At 55.6% G+C, this 21,737-nt stretch overlaps 2 protein-coding genes across 4 annotated transcripts in view; both read left to right on the plus strand.

The window, feature by feature from the left end:
* The first annotated feature begins 285 nt into the window (after positions 1-285).
* On the plus strand, positions 286-10,197 carry LOC118623261 (patatin-like phospholipase domain-containing protein 5). The gene is made up of 9 exons (XM_036250756.1): positions 286-478; positions 876-1,108; positions 2,377-2,442; positions 2,731-2,940; positions 4,061-4,121; positions 5,154-5,339; positions 7,233-7,365; positions 9,452-9,565; positions 10,086-10,197. Exons 1-9 carry the CDS (start codon positions 286-288, stop codon positions 10,195-10,197), a joined length of 1,308 nt encoding a protein of 435 aa, XP_036106649.1.
* A 9,774-nt stretch (positions 10,198-19,971) lies between these two features.
* Positions 19,972-21,737, plus strand: part of SULT4A1 (sulfotransferase family 4A member 1) — a 30,879-nt gene continuing 29,113 nt past the window's right edge. For 2 of the 3 annotated variants that reach the window (XM_036252264.1, XM_036252265.1), the window contains exon 1: positions 19,972-20,241. In XM_036252264.1, coding sequence (XP_036108157.1) covers positions 20,073-20,241 — 169 coding nt within the window. In that variant the 5' untranslated portion in view covers positions 19,972-20,072. Of the gene's footprint in view, positions 20,242-20,331; positions 20,390-21,737 lie in introns of those variants that run through there. The other variant, XM_036252266.1, reaches the window with a different exon arrangement.

Here is a 21,737-nt window from a genome sequence, read left to right on the forward strand (position 1 = left end):
CACAGCGAGCAGGCGCTTCTGGGGCACACCTGGTGCTCACCTGGAGGAGAGGGGCCTACCGCAGCCCCGGGACCTCATTGGCTGGGGTGAAGGGTGACGCCGCCCAGGGACCAGCGGTAGCGCCAGGGGCGGGGCTGGGCTCTCCCCCCAGAGTTACCCATTTGGACCGCGCTCCGCTCCTCATTCAACCCCTGAGGCTTCCAAACCCCGTGCGCCATCCCGGCACCGCCGCCACGGATCCCCTCCGCGGGCCTGTTCTGACCCTGCCCGGCCCGGCCCCCCGCCATGAGCTGCTTCGAGGAGGAGGGCAGCTGGAACGTGTCCTTCAGCGGCTCGGGCTTCCTGGGCCTCTACCATGTGGGCGCGACCCACTGCCTGCGGGAGCGCGCCCCGCACCTCCTCCAGGGCGCCCGCCGCGTCTACGGCTCCTCCTCGGGGGCGCTCAACGCCCTCTGCATCATCCTGGGCAAGCCGGTCGGTGCGTCAGGGGCCGGCGCGGGTCACGGGAGCCCCAGCGGAAGCTGATTCCGATGGACGGGGTGGGTGCGGAGGGAGGGGTGCGCCAGGGCCCTGTGCTTGGCCTTGCCCGGGGTCTTTACTCCTGGCACACTCCCATTTAATCCTGATGAGGACCTGGGACGATGGTCACCCCCATTTCACAGAAGAGGGATGCCAGGCTCAGAGCCAGGAAGGCTGTTCCCAAGGTCCCTTGGGGGAAGAGGTGGGACAGGGCCTTTGAACTCAAGGCTGGGCACAGGCATTCTGAGCAGGAGGCCGGAGGACCCTCCGCTCCCGTGACACCCAGGGGGAAGCCAAGCCTTCCAGCGCGGTGGCAGGCTCCCCGGGGGCTCAGGACGCTGTCCCCGTGCCTGCAGAATTCTGCTGCTTCCACCTCCTGGGCCTGGTCAAGCAGGTGGAGCAGCTGAGCCTGGGCATCTTCCACCCGGCCTTTGCGCCCATTGAGCTAATCAAGCAGCAGCTGCAAGACTTCCTGCCCCCTGACGTCCACATCCTGGCCTCCCAGCGGCTGGGCATCTCACTGACCCGCTTTCCTGATGGCCACAACGTCATTGTCACCGACTTTGCCACCCGTGATGAGGTCATCCAGGTGAGCAAGTGGGAGGCCCCAGGACCTGGTGCTGAGTGGGATCTGTCTCCCACCAGAGTGACTGCCAGGCACTTCCCAGGGGCAGACACATCCGCAGGGGGGGGGCGGGGCTGGAGGGGGCCAACTTGCAGCCCCTCTGCTGGTTTATAGGGAAGGGGGTTGAGGGGCAGAGAGGGCAGCAAGGTGAGCACGGACACTCCCAGCTCGCGGTGGGCTCCTGGGCTGCACACAGAGGGTGTGGCTGGGGAGGGGGCAAAAGTCAGAGCCCCTGAAGGGGCTGCTCTTTCCAGAGGGGCGCCTGCCCCACCCCAGTCCTCCACGTGCTCTCTGACATGGCAGGCAAACATTCCCCAAACGTCTGCCATGAGCTAGTCACCATTCCCGGCCCTGTGACCGACGGAATGATATAGACCAAAATGTCGCCCGAATCTCGGGGCTTCTAGTCTAACGTGTGTGGGGTACAGATAATGGCCCCGTGGGCAGTGAATTAACAAAGGGCCTATTGAAATCAAACAGCGGAACATGACAGCGCTGTGTGGTGGAGGACAGAGTGAAGGCCAGGAGGTGGGGGTGTCAGGCAGGTAGGGGAGGTCTGACCTGGTGCTTCGCCCCTCTGTCCCCATTGGGGTCTGCACCTTCCACGCAGACCGGGGTTCTGATGCAGCATCTGCTTCATCTGGGTGTCCCCAGCACCCAGCTCGGTGCCCGTCTCTGAGTCTGTGCTGACCTGAATTCTTAGTGTGTGCAGGGAGGGGCCTGTCCCTTGCTGCAGTCTGCTGTCCATGGCTTCCCAGGGAGGCCAGCTGGGGACCCCAAGGTGCAGTCCACCATCCTTGCCCATGTGGCACATAGTAGGTGCTCATTAAACATTAGCTGCTGTCACTCTTATCATTAATCTGTGGGGACGAGGTCTGGCTCTGCTTCTCCCAGAGCACAGGAGGGAAGCTTCCAAGGCTCGGGGAGACCAGGCAGGCCCGATGCTCCAGGGAGCGCGCCCCAACCTCCTCCAAGGCGCCCGCACGTCTAAGGCTCCTCTTGGGGGCGCTCAGTGCAACCTGCACCATCTTGGGCAAGTCAGTCGGTGCGTCAGGAACAGTGCGGGCCAGGAGACTGGCTGGAACCCGAGCCTTCCAGGGTCTCGTTCTCTCCCCTGGATACAGGACAAATGACAGCCGCCTCGCAGGCTGTCCTGGGATGCGGCGCGGTGCTGAGTCAGTTCTGAGCACGAGGAGTGTGAACAACTATTTCCACGGACTCTTGTCTTCCAGGCCTTGGTCTGTACCCTGTACTTTCCTTTCTACTGTGGGACGATCCCCCCTGAATTCAGAGGGGAGGTAAGTGGAGGGGCCCTGCCCTGTGCTCGGTGGCCCCAGGCCCCTGCAGGTGAGAGGTGTGTGGGTGGAGTGCACCGGCCCTCCTTGCGCCCCGACTGTGTGCCCGCCTCCCTCCCCCCTGCTCCCCCTGAGCTCAGAGCATCCTGGGCTGGAACAGACCTCGGGAGGCAGGGGCAGCCAGGGGCAGCCAGGGCGTCGCCGGCTGCAGCCCACTTCTGGAGGGTGGCTCCGAGGTGGCGTGGCCGCAGCCCAGTGTCCTGAGGGCAGCACTGCCCACCCCACCTGCAGCGCTACATCGACGGGGCTCTGAGCAACAACTTGCCCCTCGCGGAGTGCCCCTTTACCATCACCGTGTCGCCCTTCCCCGGGACGGTGGACATCTGTCCCCAGAGCTCCTCGGCCAACTTTCTCGAGTTGAACGCCTTCAACGCCAGCTTCCAGGTCTCCGCCATGAACGTATCCCAGGCAGTCACCTGCCTCCTATTCCCCAGCTCCGAGGTAGGTCTGGCCCCGGCGTCCAGCCTCGAAGGTGTTAGAGACTTAGCCATGATCAAGGGCCCCGTGAGTCAGACTCTGTGCCCCCGAACCCTCCCCACAGCCTCAGGGCAGTTGAGACCCATGTCCCGAGTCTTACAGCCAAGCTCCTGAGCCCACAGCCTAAAGCCCAAGTCGTGCCCTTAACATGGGCAGTGCACTCGCGCCAACCCGCTGAGCCCTCTGGCCGGGCTCTGTGAGAAGGGACTGTTGTTTCCGTTTCTCAGGGCAGGACACCGCAGCTCAGAGAGGGTAAGTGACTGGTTGAAAGTCACACAGCTTAGAAGCTGCAAAGCCAGGTTTCAGCCCCTCCGCTAGCCCAGCGCCGAGCTTCTAACTGCTGCCCTAGACCATCGGTGCAGAGATGAGTCACAGCTCAAAAGAAGACGGACCACAGACCCCTTTTCCTGTCTCTTCGCCCCTTAGCACTTCTGAAAATAGGTAATTTGACAACTCACACTCTATCATCACAACATGCTCCTCCACCCCAACCCCGGCTGGCCCTCTGCTGTTCCTTCAGGGCTGTGGAGAGCTGTAATGTATGAATCAAGTCGGGGGTGTTGCCTGTGATCCTCCCGCGAACGGGGACACGGGCTCAGAAAGGTGGAGTGGCTGACTGAGGTCACACAGCCTGGGAAGGCAGAGCCCCTTCCTGGGCCTGCAGATGCTCTTCCTCCACTCGTGGGCTCTGGTCGAGGTGGACGGGCACGGCCCCAGGGTTCCTCTGTCCTTGCAGGCTGGTCCTGGCAAAGAGGATCAAAGGGCAGAGAGTCCACCATCCATTGACCTACAGGAGCCAGGCAGTGTCCCAGGCTTCCTGGACCAGGGGAGGGGCTGGAGCCAGAGCCCAGCCAGGGCTCGCAGAGGGCAGTGCCGTGGGCGGCAGACTCGTTCCCCCGCGGTCCTGCGTTCCGCCCTGCCCAGGGCTGGCCCCCAGCGTCCTGGAGCCCTGCCAAGGGGTCTCTGGGGGAGTGCAGGCTGGAATCAGTTCCAGTTGAAGACAAATGTCTGCCCTGTGACCGTCAGCTCGGGGGTGGGGGGGGGGTCCAGGCCTCCCTGTCCTACCCTGCCGTCTGTGTTGCAGGTAGTGGCCCACTACTGCAGGCAAGGTTACCTGGATGCCCTGAGGTTCCTGGAGAGACGCGGTAGGTGACAGCCGCCCCTGGAGCTGGGGTTGCATCCCATGGAAGGACCAGGTGGACCCTGCCTCTTGGGCATTTGACGTTTTATGGACCTTGGTTCACTCATTCTCTTCCTCAGTTTCTGCTCTGTGCTTGGCCTAAGCTGGGTGCTGGGGGCCCAGAGAGGACTCCCACATGGGTCCCGTTCTTGAGGTACAGAGAGAGACATATCCTCGGGGACATGAGGGTTGCCAGGGCTGTGGGAGCCCAGAGGAGGCGCCTGATCCAGCCTAGGGCTGGAGTGGGCAAGGAGGGCTTCCTGGAGGCAGTGACAGACAAGTTGGATTTTGTCTAATTAGGGAGACTATGGAAAGGTAGAGCACAAAGGAAGAGGTCTTGTAGTCAGGGAGATGAGCAAGAGCTAGCACCCTGAGGGAACATAACTTCGTGTGGATGCAGGGGTGTGTGTGTGTGTGTGTGTGTTTGTGTGTGTGTTCACGGGGCAGTGGGTGGGCCAGAGTGGGCTCGGATGTCATCCCATAGGGCAAAGCTAGAGCTGAGATCTGAACCCAGGTCGTCTGGTCCCCATACCCACGTCCTCGATGCCCGCACACTATGGCCCCACAAACAGCAGCTAGGAAGCATTTGCTGGCACGTACCCCATGCCCAGACCTAGGCTCGAGTCGGTACTCACCTAACCCTCAGAAAACCGTGCAGAGCAGGTCTTCGTGTCTGCAGAGAGGAACGCGGAGACACGGAGCTGCCGGTCACGTAGCTAACGGGCGTAGAGCCCAGTCTCAACCCCAGACGGGTCCTTGGGATCTGGGCCCTGATTAACCATGCAAAGCCAGCAGGAAATGGAGCAGAGCAGAGTGGGGGGATGTAGGAAGGTGTCACCCCGGGTGAGCCGCGGATTCGCCCCGTGACAGGCGGGTCCTCCGCTGAACCTGGGCACTGAGGGTGCAGACAGTATGGACAGCGCGGGGGGCGGGTCATTGTCACTGGGAGGCTCCGAGATGTGCTGACCGGTCCTATCCCTCCTCTCACCTGATCCAGGACTGACCAAGGAGCCAGTGCTGTGGACATTGGTGTCCAAGGAGCCCCCAGCCCCGGTTGATGGGACCCAGGATACTGGTCATGACAGAGGCCAGAAGGCGGGCCTGTCGTACAACTGGGCAGTGCCCTCCGTGCTGGTGAAGGATGTGCCCAAATTTGAGCAGCTCTCACCGGAGCTGGAGGCTGGTACTGCCCCTTCCTTCCTGCACGTGCTCCCCTGGCGGGTGCCCCGCACTCAGGGGCGTGGGGCCGGGACCCTCCCCGAGATGCTCATGGTCTGGGAGAGGAGAGGAGAGGACTCTTTCTGAGTACCTGCCAAGGCCCAGGCGTGGCGCCACGGGCTCATTCCTCACTCCAGCTGTGGGCCGAGGTGCTTTTTCTCACCTCATGTCAACGATGAGGAAATTGGATCTCAGAGAGGGAAAGAGACTCTCCAAGGTCTCAGAGGCTGCAGCTGGGGGATTCGAACCCAAGGCTGTGCCTGAGAAAGCCAGGTCTTTGCCCATTGTCCAGGAAAGGGCAGGAGGTACTGGGGGACGTAGGAGGGCCACCTGTGGAGGGTCTCGACTCATTTCGTCCTCAACAGTACACGGAGGGGTACTGACTTGTCCCCTTTGTACAGATGTGGAAACCAGAACACAGAGGTGAAGTGACTTACCCAAGGTCACATAGCTAGCAAATGGCAGAACCAGGAGTTCTGCTCTGAACCATTTAGTCTGTGCTCCTGCTCAGTGACCTAAATGTCACAGTTGCAATAACAGGAAAGTACAGGGTCCCACAGACACATGCAGTGGTGCTGGTGGGGGCGAGTTAGAGCAACATCTAAGTGAGACACGAAAGGAGTGGGCCAGGCAAAGAGAGGGGGAAGGCGAGTGTCTAGGCAGAGGGTACAGCATATGCAAATGTCCTAGGGTGGTCTGGGGGCAGAAGATCTGGGGCCCCTGTGGCTGTAACACAGTGGTTGAGGGACAAGGAAGCAGAGATGAGCTTAGGGAGGCTGGGAGGGTTGGGCTGGTGGCTTAGAGGAGAGAAGAGGGACCACTAAAGGGTTTGCTGCTGGGGGCATCCCCTCCTCTTCAGAGTTCACTGGTACTCTGAACTCTAGGCCCAGTGACTGCTGCACCTAGCTTGGGGCGGGGCAGGGGTGGCGGCAGGTTGTAGAGGCAGGAGCTGGGAGGAGAGATGACAGTGGTGAGGCCAGAGCAGGGACAATGAGGTGGGCGGGATGGTGGGGGGGGAGGGTGCCTCTTTCAGCACTGGAGACCACACAGGGGGTGCAGAAATGGGCTCTGAAGTGTGCTGAGCCCCTGGTACAAGCTTGGCACTGGAATTCTGACAGCATCTCTGCAGCCACATGGGGGCACCAGAGAGCCACCTCTTTGATGAGGCAGCACCACCACCAGCTCAGTGTGGGGAGGGGTAACCTAGGCTTGGGGAAGGGAAGGGAGGAGTCTCTGGACACACAGTAGGAGCTCCGTCTTCAGACTGTGCTGTGTGTGAACCGTCCCCTGAGTCAAGGTGGGGGTGTGTGCGTGGCTGTGCCGTGATCTGGGGTGGGGATTTGGGCTCTGGCTTTGCCCCCAGCCAGGATGCAAGTGTCTTCCACTCTGGTCAATTAAGGGGATAGAGGACTTGGAAAATGGTCGTTATGGTCCAGCTGCTGCCACAGCTGTGGTTAATAATGCCGATGTGTTACTGTTATCAGGGGAGGTGTGGACACCTGTCCCATCTTAGGCGGCCACAGCAGACTTTCCAGAGGGGTGGGAAGGGGTGGAAAGGGCTCTACGAAGGAGGCCTTGGGTCCATCCTGGCCCTGCCACTTCCTGGCAACACTCTTCGGGCAAATCATTTCTCCACTCTGAACCTCTGTCTCCTTTTCTGGGAAAGGGGCACACTGCTCATTTCAGGGACTGTAATGAGAGATCTCCAGCTGTGGGCCTGGCCCCCTGCTGGCTCACTGGGGGCTTGCTCTGTGCTGTTTCTTCCTCTGCAGAAGGAGGTGGGCCCAGTCCTTGGACTGTGTAAGGGAGAGAGGGAGCTGGCTGGAGGGGGGTAGGCATGCTACGGCTTCTCTTGTAGCACTGAAGAAAGAGTGTATGAGGGACCCCAGGCCCTGGGCCCGCTTCTGCCGGTCGAAGCCTGGGAAAGTGCTGACGTACCTGCTGCTGCCCTACATGCTGCCCTTCGAGTACGTCTACTACCGGAGCCGAAGGTGAGGCCTGGCCAGGGCAGGGAAGGTGGCTGGCACACCGGTGGGCGGAGTCTGGCTGGTCTTGGCTGAATGACTCAGGGGTCTGGGGGAACTGATGGGGAGGCGGTGTTGCAGCTGTGGTCAAGAGGGGGCCTCCTGGTCAATGCCCGCCCCCATCTCTAGGACCTTTGGTCCATTGCTCCAGTTGTCAGAGCCTTGGAGACCTTGTACTGTTTTTGAAAATGACTCTAGGGGCTGGTCTGGCTCAGATTTGCTGTGTGACCCGGGCCAGGTCTCGTGACCTTTCTGGGCCTCAGATTCCTTTTCTGTAAAACAGGGCTCTTCCATGGCAGACCGGCTGTAGCTAAGCCCTCCTAACCATTCTAACCCTGCTGACTAATGGACCACTCTGCATTGTTCGTTTATCTAGTAATAGAATGGAGGCTAGGGAGGCGGCACTGACCCAGACCTTCTGGAGTCTGACGGCCCAGGTCATTGCACAGTCACCTGTGCAGTTACTGCTCTGCCTAGAGATACCTAGCGAGGTGTACACTGGCTGTGAACCGGATGGCTCTCACTAGGGGCCATCTAGTCAGGGAGGGCTGCCTGGAGGAGATAACTTTTGAGCTATAACCTGAAGGATGAATGAACCCACTAAGCAAAGAAGAAAGGGAGAAGCATTTCAGATAGATGGAACAGCATGTGCAAAGATCCTGGGGCAGAAGGGAGTAAGGCTTGTCCGAGGAGCAGAAATGGAGGCCAGTGTGGCTGGAGCCGAAATGTGGAGTGCTCTCCAAGATGGGGCTGGGAGGCTGGCAGGGGCTAGACACACAGGGCCACGTGAGGAGTGTGCAGTTTGTCCCGCAGTGGTGCAAAGGCAGCAAAGTGCGACACTGGTGTCATATGAGATCCAAATTTTAAAAAACTCTATTCCCTAGAAGAAGGTTGATGAAATGGGTCACAGGTCTGTGTCCTGCTCCATGTTGAGTTAATGGCTGGGCCAGTCCTGCCCTTTAAATTGCTGGTGACCCCGAGTTGGGAGAGATTTCTTTTTTTTTTTTTTTTGGTACATGCCCCTAGCGGGAACCGAACCCTGGACTCTCTGGTCCACAGGCCGACGCTCCAACCACTGAGCCAAACCGGCCAGGGCAGGGAGAGAATTTTCTGCTGATTGACCCTCGTGCTGAGCTGTTAGACTCAAACCACAGGTTGAAATACAAAAGGATAAAGGCAAGTTCTCGCCTTTTCAAAAAGTCTACATATGAGCAGTGATGGGGAGGTCTGCCCTGACTATCGGGAAATTCATACTTGGTATTTTCTGTAAGCTACATGTGGTTGTAATAATAGAAGCAGAAGCCCCAGAACAAGGGAGGTGACAGTCCGGCGTTCGGTTTGCTTGTCACAGTACACTCGAACTAGCTGCCCATTCTGAGGCCCTGGGTTAGAGGCCCCCTTAAGGGCAATGTGGTGGGGAGGTGCCCGGCCAAGCTCTTTGTCCACCACGGCTGGCTGACAGGCCCTCTGCTGATGCTGTTGCGCTCATGTGGGAAGCACAGGCGGGCTTGGGCAAGAGAGGGCTCTGGTGGGCTGCATGTCTCAGGATGGTCACTGGTTGCTTGGAGTGCGGAGTGGGGAGCTGGTCTGGGGAGCAGAGAGGGGGTGCAGACATGGGGGTGGTTAGGAACCACAGGCAAGGTAACTGTCCTTATTTGGCAGGCGAGAATACTGAGGCAGAGGGTTCCCAGGTCACAGGGCTGATAAGCAGTGGGGCTGGGTTGCACCCCAAGCCAGCCTGACTCCAATGCCCTGCACTTTCTTCCCCTGTGTTTTCCCGTGTGCCCTGTGGAGAGGACCCTCAGGGCCTGGCCACACCCACCAAGTTCGTGTTCCTCGTTTCATCCCCAGCTCCTCACTCCCCTGCAGGTGCCCTTATGGCTCTGAGCTGCTCCGTAATGGAGCCAATACCTCTGGATGCTTCTTACCCCCACCCTTTCCTTTAGCCCTGGTGTCTCAGGTGCAGGGACCCCTGACTCCGCTCTGGGCCCGGGGCAGGGTGGGCTCAGCGGGGCCAATGCTCGGGTGAAGCGGTTGCTGTCCCTTCCTCCAGGCTGGTAGCGTGGCTGCCGGATGTGCCGGCGGACTTGTGGTGGATGCAGGGCATGCTGAGGAGCTTGGCCCTTGGGGTGTATTCCAGGACAAAGGACCAGCTCCTTGGACGCAGGTGAGGCGGGCAGACGGGCTGGGCTGGAGCGGAGAGACTCTGGGGTGGGGGAGCCCCAGCTGTTCCCCTGGACCCTGGGCAGGCAGTCCACACCATCCGTGCTGGGCCTGGAGAGGTGCTGACCAGTCACACTGGCCAGTCTGCAGGACCCTCGGGGCAGTCACCGTGTCCCCCCGAGCCCACAGAGGACCGTCGATCTTCCTGCTCTGCCAGATCCCTGTCAGTCCTGACATCTCTCCAGATGTTCCACAGGCCCCGCTGCTGGGAGACCCCGCAGTCCTCCCGCACCCCCTCCACTGGCATCTGTTCCCAAGGACACCCGTGCAGCCCTCCCAGAAAGGGGCGGTCCTGGAAACTTCCTGTTCCCACTCCACCGAAAAAGGGCCTTAGTCCTTCCTCCCTCATTGCAGGATTTGGGGGGAGCGTGACCTGGGGCAGGCTACCCCGAAGGGCTTTTCCCTGCCCATCACCCATGCCCAGGCTGACAACTTGCTCTCACTGGCTTCTGCTTCCTCCACAGCCCACCGGTCAGCAGCCCCCTCCAGCCTGAGGCAGCTCCTCCCGCCGACCTGGCCAAGAAGCCCACCCTGCCCATGAGGCCTGAGGGGCACCAAGCTGGGCCAGCCCAGTGACTGGCCTCTCCTGAGCCACCTTGGTCCTTGTCCTGTGTGCCCACATCTGCTCCTTGAATGAGGCCTGGATTTGACTCAACTTCCAGAGCTCAGCGCCCAGCCCCTGGCCCAAGGTGGGCATTGGAATTGTTGGCCAAGCGGAGGACCAAGGGGCAGCCCCCCTCTCCCCTCTCAGCTCTTGCCCCAGACTGCGTGGGCAGAGCGAGCCCCACCAGGCCCCCTGGAGCCCCTGCTCCTCGGAGCGTCTCCTGGGGCCTCGTAGGTATGTCCTGGGTCACTGTGTGCCCAGGTCACCCCGCCCCATCTCATCAGAGGGAGAAAGGAAGGCAGGAGCTGACATACACCCCAGTTCTACACCCTTTGCGGCATCGGGCGGCCCTGCTGGGGGGGGCATGGCGGGGTTGCTGGCAGAGTGCTTCAGAAGATGGACAGCGAATGGGGTGGTGGGGTGCTGTGCCTCCCCTCAGATCCTTTCTCTGTCCTGCACCAGCCCTTGGGGTGCCCCTCAGGCTCTGTTTGCTCCAGCAACCTGGATCTCTGACATCCTACGGGGCCCACCCAGCGAGTGCCCAGAGCCCCGAGAGAGGTGAGAGCTGAGAGGAGAGAGGTTAAAGGGATTAAAATCTTCCAGGATCCCAGCTGCATGTGCTTCTGTTGGGGCGCCCACCGGCTGAGCAATTCCCCATTCCACAAGAAGGTTGATGGTACCTCCCCCCCTCCCACTTCCCCTTTGTCTCTTGGGTAGAGAGGATGCTGCAACGTCAGACCTTTTCTGGCCTCTCCTGGGAGTCACTGCTCTTTCTGTTTTCAGAGCAGAACCTACTTTGTACCCCGGGCCAGGCCCTTGCAGATGCTTACATGGCTCAGCTGACAAAGCGGGAAGTGATCCGGGTCAGAGTTCCCTGACTCGTCACCTCTATGCCTCCTGACACAGAGCCCTGAGGTGTCAGAGTGGGGAGGAGAGATTCTGGGCCCTGAATTCAGGTATACCTGGGTTCGAGTCCCATCTCTGCGACTCAGCATTGATGTGACCAGAGAAATCCCCTACCTGTTTTCCCCTGTATAGAATGGAGACCACAACACATACGTCATAGAATATTAATTTGAGAAAATTAAACACTCCTTGCAGACTACATCATACAGGAAGGACTACCGCTCAGAAAGGGGAGTGGACAGTGATTGGGTCGCGATGAGTGTGAAGCTGGAGGCCTCTCTGGTCTCTGCACCATGGCCTCCCAGAAGCTGTGCTAAAGGGGTCCACCACCCTCCTCTTCCTCCCAGTGTCCCAGCCAAGGATCTCTCCCGGCCCTGAAGCCCTGGCACAGCTGTGACTCCCGTCCTATTTTTTTTTTTGTCAATCCTCACCTGAGGATATTTTACTCACTGATTTTTAGAGAGAGTGGAAGGGAGGGGGGGGATGGAGAGAGAGAAAAAAGAAACATTGATGTGAGAGAGTCACATTGATTGGTTGCCTCCTGCATGAGCTCCAGCTGGGGTTGGGACTAGAATCTGAAACCCAGGTATGTGCCCTTGACCCGGAATCAACCCAAGACTCTTCGGTGCACGGGCTGACTCTCTAACCACTGAGTCACACCGGCCAGAGCTGTGACTCCCATTTCTGGGCCTCATTATTGGCTGGGTGTGTCCTGATGCCTGAGGCAGATCCCTGCTCCAAGTTCCTGTGCCTCTTGCTGCTCCTGAGGAGGTAATAGGGAATCTGACTCACAAGTGCACAGCACTTTAAAGTTTACAAAGCCCATCATCTCACTTAATTCTCACAGCAACTCTGGGAAGTAGGCATTATTCGCCTCAGTTTATGGATGAGGAAACTGAGGCGCGGAGGGGTTCTGTTCGTTGCGAAGAGGTAGAGCTGGAAGTGCCCAGGCTGTGGCAGGGAGCAGAAAGACCCCTAGACCATCACGGGGTTCACCGCGCACCTGCTCTAGGACACTGGGGAAGTTCTTTCCTTGATCAAGTCCTCGTTTCCTGTCTGTGAAATCAGGGGTTGGGCTCGCTGGTGTCTAAGGGGCCTCCAGCTCTGCTCTGAGCCCGTGACATAAACAATACCCTGTGGTCAGATGCAGGCGAGGTGATTTCAGGAAGGAGTAGCCACAGAGGGATGGGTTGCTAACTGGGTCTTTCCGGAAGCCTAGACTTTGGGGGGGGAGGTGAGGAAAGGGGGTGAGAATTGAAACATGAATTGCTAACACGACACTGGGTGATGAGCCCATAGAAGTTCATGATACCATTCTCTCTAATTTTATACGTGTTTGATGTTTCTATGATAAATGAATACTTAACCTTAAAACTTTGATAGTACATACAACCAGAAAAATAGGCACCAAGAGAGCACATAAAACAAAGCAAAAACGGCCACCAGCAGTTGCGGCTTCCCAGAGTCACCCGTGGGGAAGGGCAGTAGGATCTGGTGCGCTGTACGTTTCAGCACCGCGGACAGCGACCCGCGGCCGTCTTTCTGCCGCTCCGGCTGCCTTAGGGGAGAATTTCCGGATCCACGTTATTCGCAAGAGTCTCTTCAGCACCAAAGGTTATCCAGCCTCTTACACCCCTCCAGAGATGGGGCGTTGATATCCACTGGGCAGATCAGGCCTTGGATAGTTTTGTTTCATAAGAAGCTTCTATTTTCTGTCCTTTAAGGATATCTTTGTCAAAAAACGAGTGATCATATATGTGTGTGCCTACGTTCTGGGCTCTCAATTCTATTCCATTAGGCCGTATGTCTAAGCTTATGCCAGTATCACCCTGTCTTGATATATAGCTTTAAGGCAAATAGCTTTATCATGAGTCTTGAAATCAGGCAGTGTGAGCCTCTCAGCCGTTCTTTTTCAAAACTGTTTGGACTGTTCTCGGTTCTGTGCTTTTCTATATGGGTTTTAGAAGCAGCTTGTTAAGTTTTACAAAAGAGCCCACTGGGATTTTGCTTGGAATTGCATAGACTCTACAGACGAACTTGAGGAGAATGGGACCCCCAACAATGTTGAGTGTTCTGATCCACAAACAGGATATATGTCTCCATTTCTGTAGGTGTTCTTTAATTTCTCTCAATGTTTTGTAGCTTTTGCATATCTTTTCTTAGATTTATTCCTAAGCATTTAATGTTCTTTGATGCTATTGCAAATGGTATCTTCAATTTCCAATTGTTTGTTGCTTGTATGTAGAAATAGAATTGATTTTTAGTCCTGGCCAGTTTGGCTCAGCAGTTAGAGCGTCAGCACGCGGACCAGAGTCCTGGCTTCAGTTTCCGCTAAGGGCATGTACCTCAGTTGCAGTTTGTCCCTGGCCCCAGTTGGGGTTGGCAGCAACTCGATGTGTCTCTGTCACATTGATGTTTTTCTTTCTTCCCCCTAACTTCCTCTCACTCTACCTGAAGATAAGTGCAAAAATGTCCTCAGGTAAGGATAAAAAAATAAAAATAAAAAAAAAGAATTGATTTTTATTTGTAGGCCTTCTATCCTGCAATCTTGCTAAATTCGCCTATTAATCCCAGTAGCCATTTTGGTAGAGACCTCAGGATTTTCACACACAGGTTTTTCTTTAGATTTTTATTCTGGGAAAAAAAAAATTAACCCTATAGGACAGGTATTAGAAGACATACAACTGTGGTAGGCAGAATAACACACATCCTCCCACCCCCCCCAAAAGATGTCTATGTCCTGGTCCCCAGGACCTCTGCCTATGTTGTTACATGTGAAAGGGATTTAAGGTTGCAGATAGAATTAAGGTGACTTATCAGCTGACCTTAAAATAAGGAGATGGCCCTAGATTACTGGATGGGCCCAATATCATTACAAGGGTCCTTAAAAGTGGAAGAGGGCGGCAGGAGAAGAGTTGGCATCAGAGTGATGTGATGTGAGAGAGACGAGAGCAGCCATTGCTGGCTTTGAAGGCGGAGGAAGGAGCTGAAGCCAAGGAATGTGGGGCTGGCAAAGGCAAGGAAATGGATTCATCCCAAGAGCCTTCAGAAGGGAATGAAGCTTTGCCGACACTTGCTTTTTTTAGCCTTGTGATACCCACATAAGGCTTCTGACCATCAGAACTGTAAAATAATTTGTGTTGTTTTAAGCCACTGAGTTCGTGATAATTTGTTACAGCGACCACAGAAAATGAAAACAGCCAAGAACATACACCATCACCTGCGTTCACCCACTGTGGCATCTGCCACAGTTTCTCTCTAATGGATATATACACATTAGAGATATACACATTATGATCGTGTTTTTCCTAGAACTGTTCGAAATTGTAGACATCGTGATTCTACACCCCCAAACACTTCAGCATGTACCTCCAAAAAACAAAAGAACATAACTTACGTAGCCATAGTACAGTTTAAAATTCATGAAATTTAAAAGTATTACAATATTACTAACTAATATAGAATCCATGTTCCTATGTTGCAAATTGTCCCAGTGATGTCCTTTGTGGCTTTGTTCCATGATCTGGTATCCAACCCAGAGCCACACATTGATGTAGTTTGTAAGATCCCTTTGCTCGTCTGTAATGTAGAACAGTTCTCTCCATTGTTTGTTTTTTATGACATTGGCGTGTTTGAAGAATAGAGGTCGGCTGTGTTACAGACTGTCCCTTGGCTTAGGCTCCATATTCTTTCCTCATTATTTGATGAATTTTTGGTAAGAAAAACATGTAAATGATTCTGTGTTCTTCTCAGTCCATCACACCAGAAGCACAGGTGTTAGTTTGCCATGTTGTTGGTGATGCTTATTTATTTATTTGTTAATCCTCACCCAAGGATATTTTCCCATTGATTTTTTAGATAGAATAGAAGGGAGAGAGAGAAACATCAATGTGAGGGAGACACATCAATTGGTTGCCTCCAGCACGACCCTGACAGAGGCCGGGGTTCAGACCTGCAACCCAGGTTCATGCCCTTGACTGGGAATCAAACCTGCCACCCTTCAGTCCACAGACTGATGCTCTAACCACTGAGCAAAACAGGCCAGAGTGTGATGCTTATTTTGATTACTTGGTTAAGATGGTTTCTGCCAGCCCTGGCTGGCTTTGATCAGCGGTTAGAGCGTTGGCCCACAGACCAAAGAGTTGTGGGTTCGATTCCTGTCAAGGGCACTTACCTCAGTTGTGGTTTGTCCCAGCCCTGGTCGGGGTCATGTGGGAGGCAACCAGTTGATGTGTCTCTCTCAAATCGATGTTTCCTTCCTTCTCTCTCCCTCTCTCTGAAGAAAAATGGAAAAATATCCTTGAGTGAGGATTAAAAAAAAAAAGATGGTGTCTGCCAGATTTCTCCACTAAAAAGTTATCTTTTTTTCTTTCTAATTGATCAGTAATCTATGGGTAGATGCACTGAGACTGAAAACACAATTTCCTCCAACAAATCTTTACCCCATGATGGCATTAATGTCAAATGATATGACTACAAAATGATGATTTTATAACTCTGTCATTCCCTCTATGCATATTAGTTGTCATTTTACTGGGAAGAGGAATGTTCTCTTCTCTCATCCATCCATCCATCCATCCATCCATCCATCCATCCATCCATTCAGTTTTCTTAGTTTCAGTACAGAATTGTGGGGTCTTTCCACCAGCCCTTCCTAAATCATTTAAAAATATACCCGTTTAAAATATTTTCAATTTGGTGTAAATACATACATACATACACACACAGAAAATGATCATTTAAGTGAAATGTCCATACACAAATCTTAAGTGTATACCTCAAAAAACTTTATACATAGACATCTATGCAGAATAAAATTTGTGGGTCCTCATGCAAGATTAAAATGTAGTTCAAAAAGGGAGAAAAAAGCCATTAAAGGTACTAAAATATCTTTCACAATCTCTCGACCTGTCATGGTGTTTTTTGTTTGCTATTTGAAGTCGCGCTCTCCAACACTGGGATACTCCTGCAGACACCCACAAAAGCTTGAGGAACCTGTGCCATGACTCTGAGGCTGCCGGTCTCCTCCTATCAGCTGTGGGCCCCACACACCACGTCCTGGCTGGGAGTGGGAACTCAGGCCAAGCATCTTCCCTTTCCACAGGCCTGCTGCCCCAAGGCTGTTGCAACTTCCACACGGATGGGTACCTGAATTGGGGGTGGGAGAGGCTCCCCTTTGCTGGTTCACCCACCAAATGCCCTGGGGTGCTGCCAGTCTAGGGCAAAGACAACAGCAATGGCTCTGGTCATGCCCCACTCTGAGATGCCATGGGGTGTGCGCATGGGACTTGATCCTCTTCAGGTTCCTTGGTCCCTGGGTAGGGGTGAGGAGAGAGGTTGGGCAGGGCTGGGACCCTAGAGGACAGAAGAACGGGCAGTGAGGAACTTGTCCTGAGAAGGCGGCAGTGGGTGAAACCGCTTGTGGGCTGAGGCTCCATGTCCCAGCACATGTTCCATTAGCTCATCAGACTTCACATGAGCACAAGTTTAAACAAAAGTATTAAGAATTTCAAGATGGTGACCACACAGCATTAAACCCCAAGTGTAGGGCCTTTCTGAACACAGGGTCCTGTAGCACTCTCCTAGCTGCACAACCAGGAAGCAGACCCTACAGCTCCATCATCTGCCTGTCCGTCTATCTGTCTGTCTGTCTATCTATCTATCTATCTATCTATCTATCTATCTACCTACCTACCTACTATCTATCTATCATCTATCAATATCTCCATATCCATATCTATATCATTCTATGTATCTACTCTATATCATTCTATGTGTCTACTTCTATCTATACTATGTTTATATCATCATGTAACCATCACTGAGAGCAAGATAGTGCTTCCAACACTCTAGAGGGCACTCTTGTGTTTATTCCCATCCAGACCTCCCTCTGACCCAAATTAAGCACCTTTCTAGTCTCTGTCACCATGGATTAGTTTTGCTTGTCCTTGAACTGTATATGAACAAAATCATATGGCCTTTTGTATTTGGCTTCTTTTGTTCATCATTTCCTTTAATTCTCATCGGAGGATATTTTTTCATTTATCTTCAGATAGAGTGGGAGGGAGGGAGGAAGGGAGGGAGAGAGAGAGGGGGAGAGAGAGAGAGAGAGAGAGAAATATCGATGTGAGAGACACATTGATTGGTTGCAAGACTCTGACCAGGGCCGGGGACTGAACCTCAACCAAGGTACCTGCCCTTGACCAGAATTGAATCCACTGCTCTTTAGTCCAAGTGCCGGCACTCTAACCGCTAAGCCAAAACAGCCAGGGCTTATTCATCCTTTTTTTTTTCTTTATTGATTTTAGAGAGAGAGGGAGAGGGAGAGAGGGAGAGAGAAACATCGATGAAAGAGGACATAGATTGGTCCTGCATGCCCCCCACTGGGGATTTGGCCCACAGCCTGGGCATGTGCCCTGACTGGGAATTGAACCAGCAACCTCTTGGTGCATGGGTCGACGCTCAACCACTGAGCCACACTGGCTGGGCTTGTTCATCATTTTGATTTCGAAGTTCACCTGTGTTGTTGCATATACTAGTAATTTTTTTTTTAATCGCTGAGCAGTAAGTATTCCATTTTATACATATATCTACTCTACTGTTGATGGACTTTTGAGTTGTTTCTAATTTTTGTCTAATGTGTAAATTGACCCTAATTTGGCCTTTCAAGTTAGCTCCTATGTACCTTTGACCTATCTCTATCATTTTAAAAAACACTTTCTTATTTTTTGGCCCACCAAAAAGTTTTAGGCTCATCTTGTACTTTCTTTGCCCAGACTGGGAATTGACCTTTCCTTTTTTTTTTTTTTTATCCTCACCCAAGGACATTTTTCCATTTTTTGTACAGATAGAGTGGGAGGGGGAGAGAGAGAGAAACATCGACGTGAAAGGGGCACATTGAGTGGTTGCCACCCGCACGACCCAACCAGAGCCGGGGACAAACTGCAACCAAGGTACGTGCCCTTAGTGGGAACCGAACCCGGGTCTCTCTGGACCGCAGGCCGACGCTCTAACCGCTGAGTCAAACCGGCCAGGGCGGAATTGACCTTTTCTTCAAGAAACCCTGGCTCCTTCTTGTAGGGAAGTATCTGGAAACCAAGATCTGGGCACGGGGTGTGTCTAGTATTACTGGAATCCCAGAACCTAACGGCCTTGTCAGCATAATAAAAAATAGATATTTTTAAAAATAATAAACACACTAATACCTCAGGTTTCAATCCAATGCCACACCTTCTTCCACAGTGAGAACCCTCATGGGAAGCATCAGCCATTCATTCATTTGCTCAATTTCTGCAGCTCTTGGCTAGCTGCCTGTGTGTGATGCCTAATTGTTCTTCACCATGTCTTGGGAGCTTGGGATGTCCTCTTTCGATTTTGAAGACATCCATAAGCCTCCTGAGTCAGGGTTAACGGCTCTCTTCCCTCTCTGTGTCCCCCTGTGCACATGCACTTTTAGCCATTTGCGTGTCCCCTTTGCCAGACTGCAAGTATCTCAGTCTAGAGCAAGAAGGAGAGGCCCTAGTTGGGTAGCTCGGTTAGTTAGAGCTACCGAGGGTGTTGGTTTGATCCCTGGTCAGGACACATGTAAGAATTAGCCAATGAATGCACAAATAAGTGGAACAACAAACTTATGTTTCTCTCTTTTCCTCTCTCTCTCTCAAAATCCATTTTTAAAAGAAGTAAAGAGCAAGAAGGAGAGCGAGCGAGCAGGTCCTGCCCCCCTGCTGTGCTCCGGCTTCTTGCCCTGTAGTTACCTGGGTCCTTCCTCCTGGCTGCAGCACCGAGGAGCAGAGACTGCCATTCCCTTCCCCGCGGAGGGCGCGGAGCCGCAGACAATCAGAGCAGAACTTCACTGTTTTCATCTTCCGTTCCCCCAGCCCCAGGCATGCAGTAGGTGCTTAACATATACTTGTTGAAACCTCTTTAGAATCCCGTTGTTCTCAAACTGTAGTCTGCACAAGAAGTTCCTTATTAAAGGCAGATTTGGGGACGCTATTGGAGAGCGTGTCTTTTTAGGTCTGGGGTTGGTCCTGGAAAACCGCCGTGAACCCACCAGCCCTCCGCCCCTGGGCTCCGAAGCACGTGCTCACGCCTTGAAATGACCTGGTGATGCACGAATGGAAGCCCGCGGCGGGCGAGGAAGCCGGGCCAGCGCCTGGTGCAGATCCGACGCTTCCCAGCTGGGTATTGAAGGAGCGAAGGGTCTTTAAGGTCGCCTGTAGCTGGAGCATTTCACGAGTCTGTATTGAGCTCTGGCCGAAGGGCTGACTCAATGGTGGATGAGTGAACGTGGTGGAGGGGATGATGGGGGAGACGGGATGCGGCCTGCGGGCTGGGGGCAGGGGGGCAGGGGGACAGGGGGGCCACGGGACAGGGAGGCAGGGGGGCAGGGGGACAGGGAGGCAGGGGGACAGGGGGGCAAAGGGGCAGGGGGGCAGAGGAACAAGGGGGCCGGGGGACAGGGAGGCCGGGGGGCCGGGGGACAGGGAGGCCGGGGGGGGGCAGGGGGGCAGGGGGGCAGGGGGGCCTCGGGACAGGGAGGCAGGGGGGCCGGGGGACACGGGGGCAGGGGCCAGGGGGGCCGGGGGGCAGGGGCGCAGAGGGGCAGGTGGGCAGGGGAAAGTGGGGCAGGGAGGCCGGGGGGCAGGGGGCAGGGGGCAGGGGTCTGCTGCGGTCCCCGCTGCGGGTGGGTACAAGCGGCCAGGTGCGGGGAGGGGCGGCCCTGGGGCCTCATGACGTCGCGTCTGCGGAGAAAAGGCGGTGCGGCGGGCGGGGCCATGACGTCATACCGGCGGGGCGCAGTCCACGCCGCTGGGGCGAGGCGGCGCCGTGACGTCACGCCTGCGGAGCGCCGCGGCTGGGCGGGCGTGGGCGCGTGCGGTGCGGTGCGGTGCGGGCGCGGGCGCGGGGCGGCGCGGCTCGGGGCCGGGGCGGCGGCGGCATGGCGGAGAGCGAGGCCGAGACCCCCAGCACCCCGGGCGAGTTCGAGAGCAAGTACTTCGAGTTCCACGGCGTGCGGCTGCCGCCCTTCTGCCGCGGGAAGATGGAGGAGATCGCCAACTTCCCGGTGCGGCCCAGCGACGTGTGGATCGTCACCTACCCCAAGTCCGGTGAGCCGCGCGCCCCCGCCCGCCCGCCCCGGGCCCGGACCCCGCAGGGCGGGACGCGGTGGTCGGCCCGCATCTGGAGAGACTGCGGTCGGAGACCCTCGGGGGTGGGCCCAGGTGTCCATGGCTGGAGGCTGGACAGCGTCCGGGGGTAGGGAGCCCAGGGCCACCGCTGCTCCCCGCTTCCCCTTCCCTCACCCTGCTGGCTGTGTGACCTTGGACAGCCACTTAACCTCTCTGTTCCTGGATCCAGTTCAGCCCTTGATGAGTGCAAAGCTCCGGCGACCATCAGGGAAGGGGGATAAAACGGGCGTGGGGATTGGGGACGTTCCTCCTTTCCTGCGTGGACTCCCAGTGGGGGATGGGACCATCCACGTCCAGAGTGTGTGCTGGTGTTCCCTTGCTTCAGGGTGGCCTCCATCAGCCAGGTATGGAGCCGGACCCGGGGGCACCCGCATCTCCCGGCAGTAACTGGTCATTTGCATGACAATCCATTCGCAGTCTGGGCACTGAGGCTCCGGGAGAGGAAGTGGCTTGCCCAAGGTCACCCAGCTGAGTGGCGGAGCTGGAACTGAAGGCCAGGCCAGTCTGTGTCCAGGACCTGATGTGAGGGCTCCTCCTGCGGTGCCCCTTGTGAGGTCTGTAGGGAGAGAGGCGGCTGTCTTGTTCTTTGAACAGACCTCCAGGGTTCCCTTGTTGCCACTGTATTGGAGGGGGAGGGAGATGCCGGGGTCCAGACTGTGCAGCGCCCTCAGCCTGCTGGAGCAGGCCATGTGGGACCAACAAGGAGGGAGGCGGCCAGAAGAACTGGAGCTTGGCTGTTCTAGCGGTGCAGCCCCAGACACCCAAGGGCTAGGCCCAGTTGCTCCGAGCAAGGTTAGAGAAGGGGCTGTCAGTGGAGGGTTGTGGAGCCGTGTTGGTGGGGGGACTTGGAGAAGTCTGGAGGTACTGCCAGCTGCCCTTGGGGAGAGGGGAATGTGCCATTGCTGTGGCCAGGGCCTTCCGCTGAAGCCCACTGCCCCTCCCCCAACCCCATGGGTTCGATGTGGAACTTTTCAGGTTTTAGAGCCACAGATGCTGCCTGTGCTGTAAGACCTCCAGCCTGAACCGCCTCGGTAAGTGGGGTCCATTAGGACTAAAAGTAGCCTCACGTCAGTTTAGGACAGGGTTTGCCTCCAAGTGAATTGTGAAAAACTTGGTTTGGGGAGTTCTCTGGGATTTTGGAGCTGCCAGTAAGGGACTTTGGTGCTGTGTTGCTACCTCCATTTTATGGTGAGGAGATGGAGGGAGAAGCAGCTGGCAGGGGTGGAGGAGGCACAGCCTGGAGCTCATTTGCAGAGCTGTGTACTGGGGGCTGGTGGGGGGCTTCAGACGGGCCCCGCCTGGGGGCCCTGGCGGCAGAAACCTTTCCGGTACCTGGATGGGGAATGAGGTGTTGGTTTAAGGACGTTTTCTAAATAATCCAAACTCACATCTTGTTTGTAACTGGACTCGTTCAA

The sequence above is a fragment of the Molossus molossus genome, unplaced genomic scaffold, assembly GCF_014108415.1.
Source record: "Molossus molossus isolate mMolMol1 unplaced genomic scaffold, mMolMol1.p scaffold_m16_p_10, whole genome shotgun sequence".
NCBI lineage: Eukaryota > Metazoa > Chordata > Mammalia > Chiroptera > Molossidae > Molossus > Molossus molossus.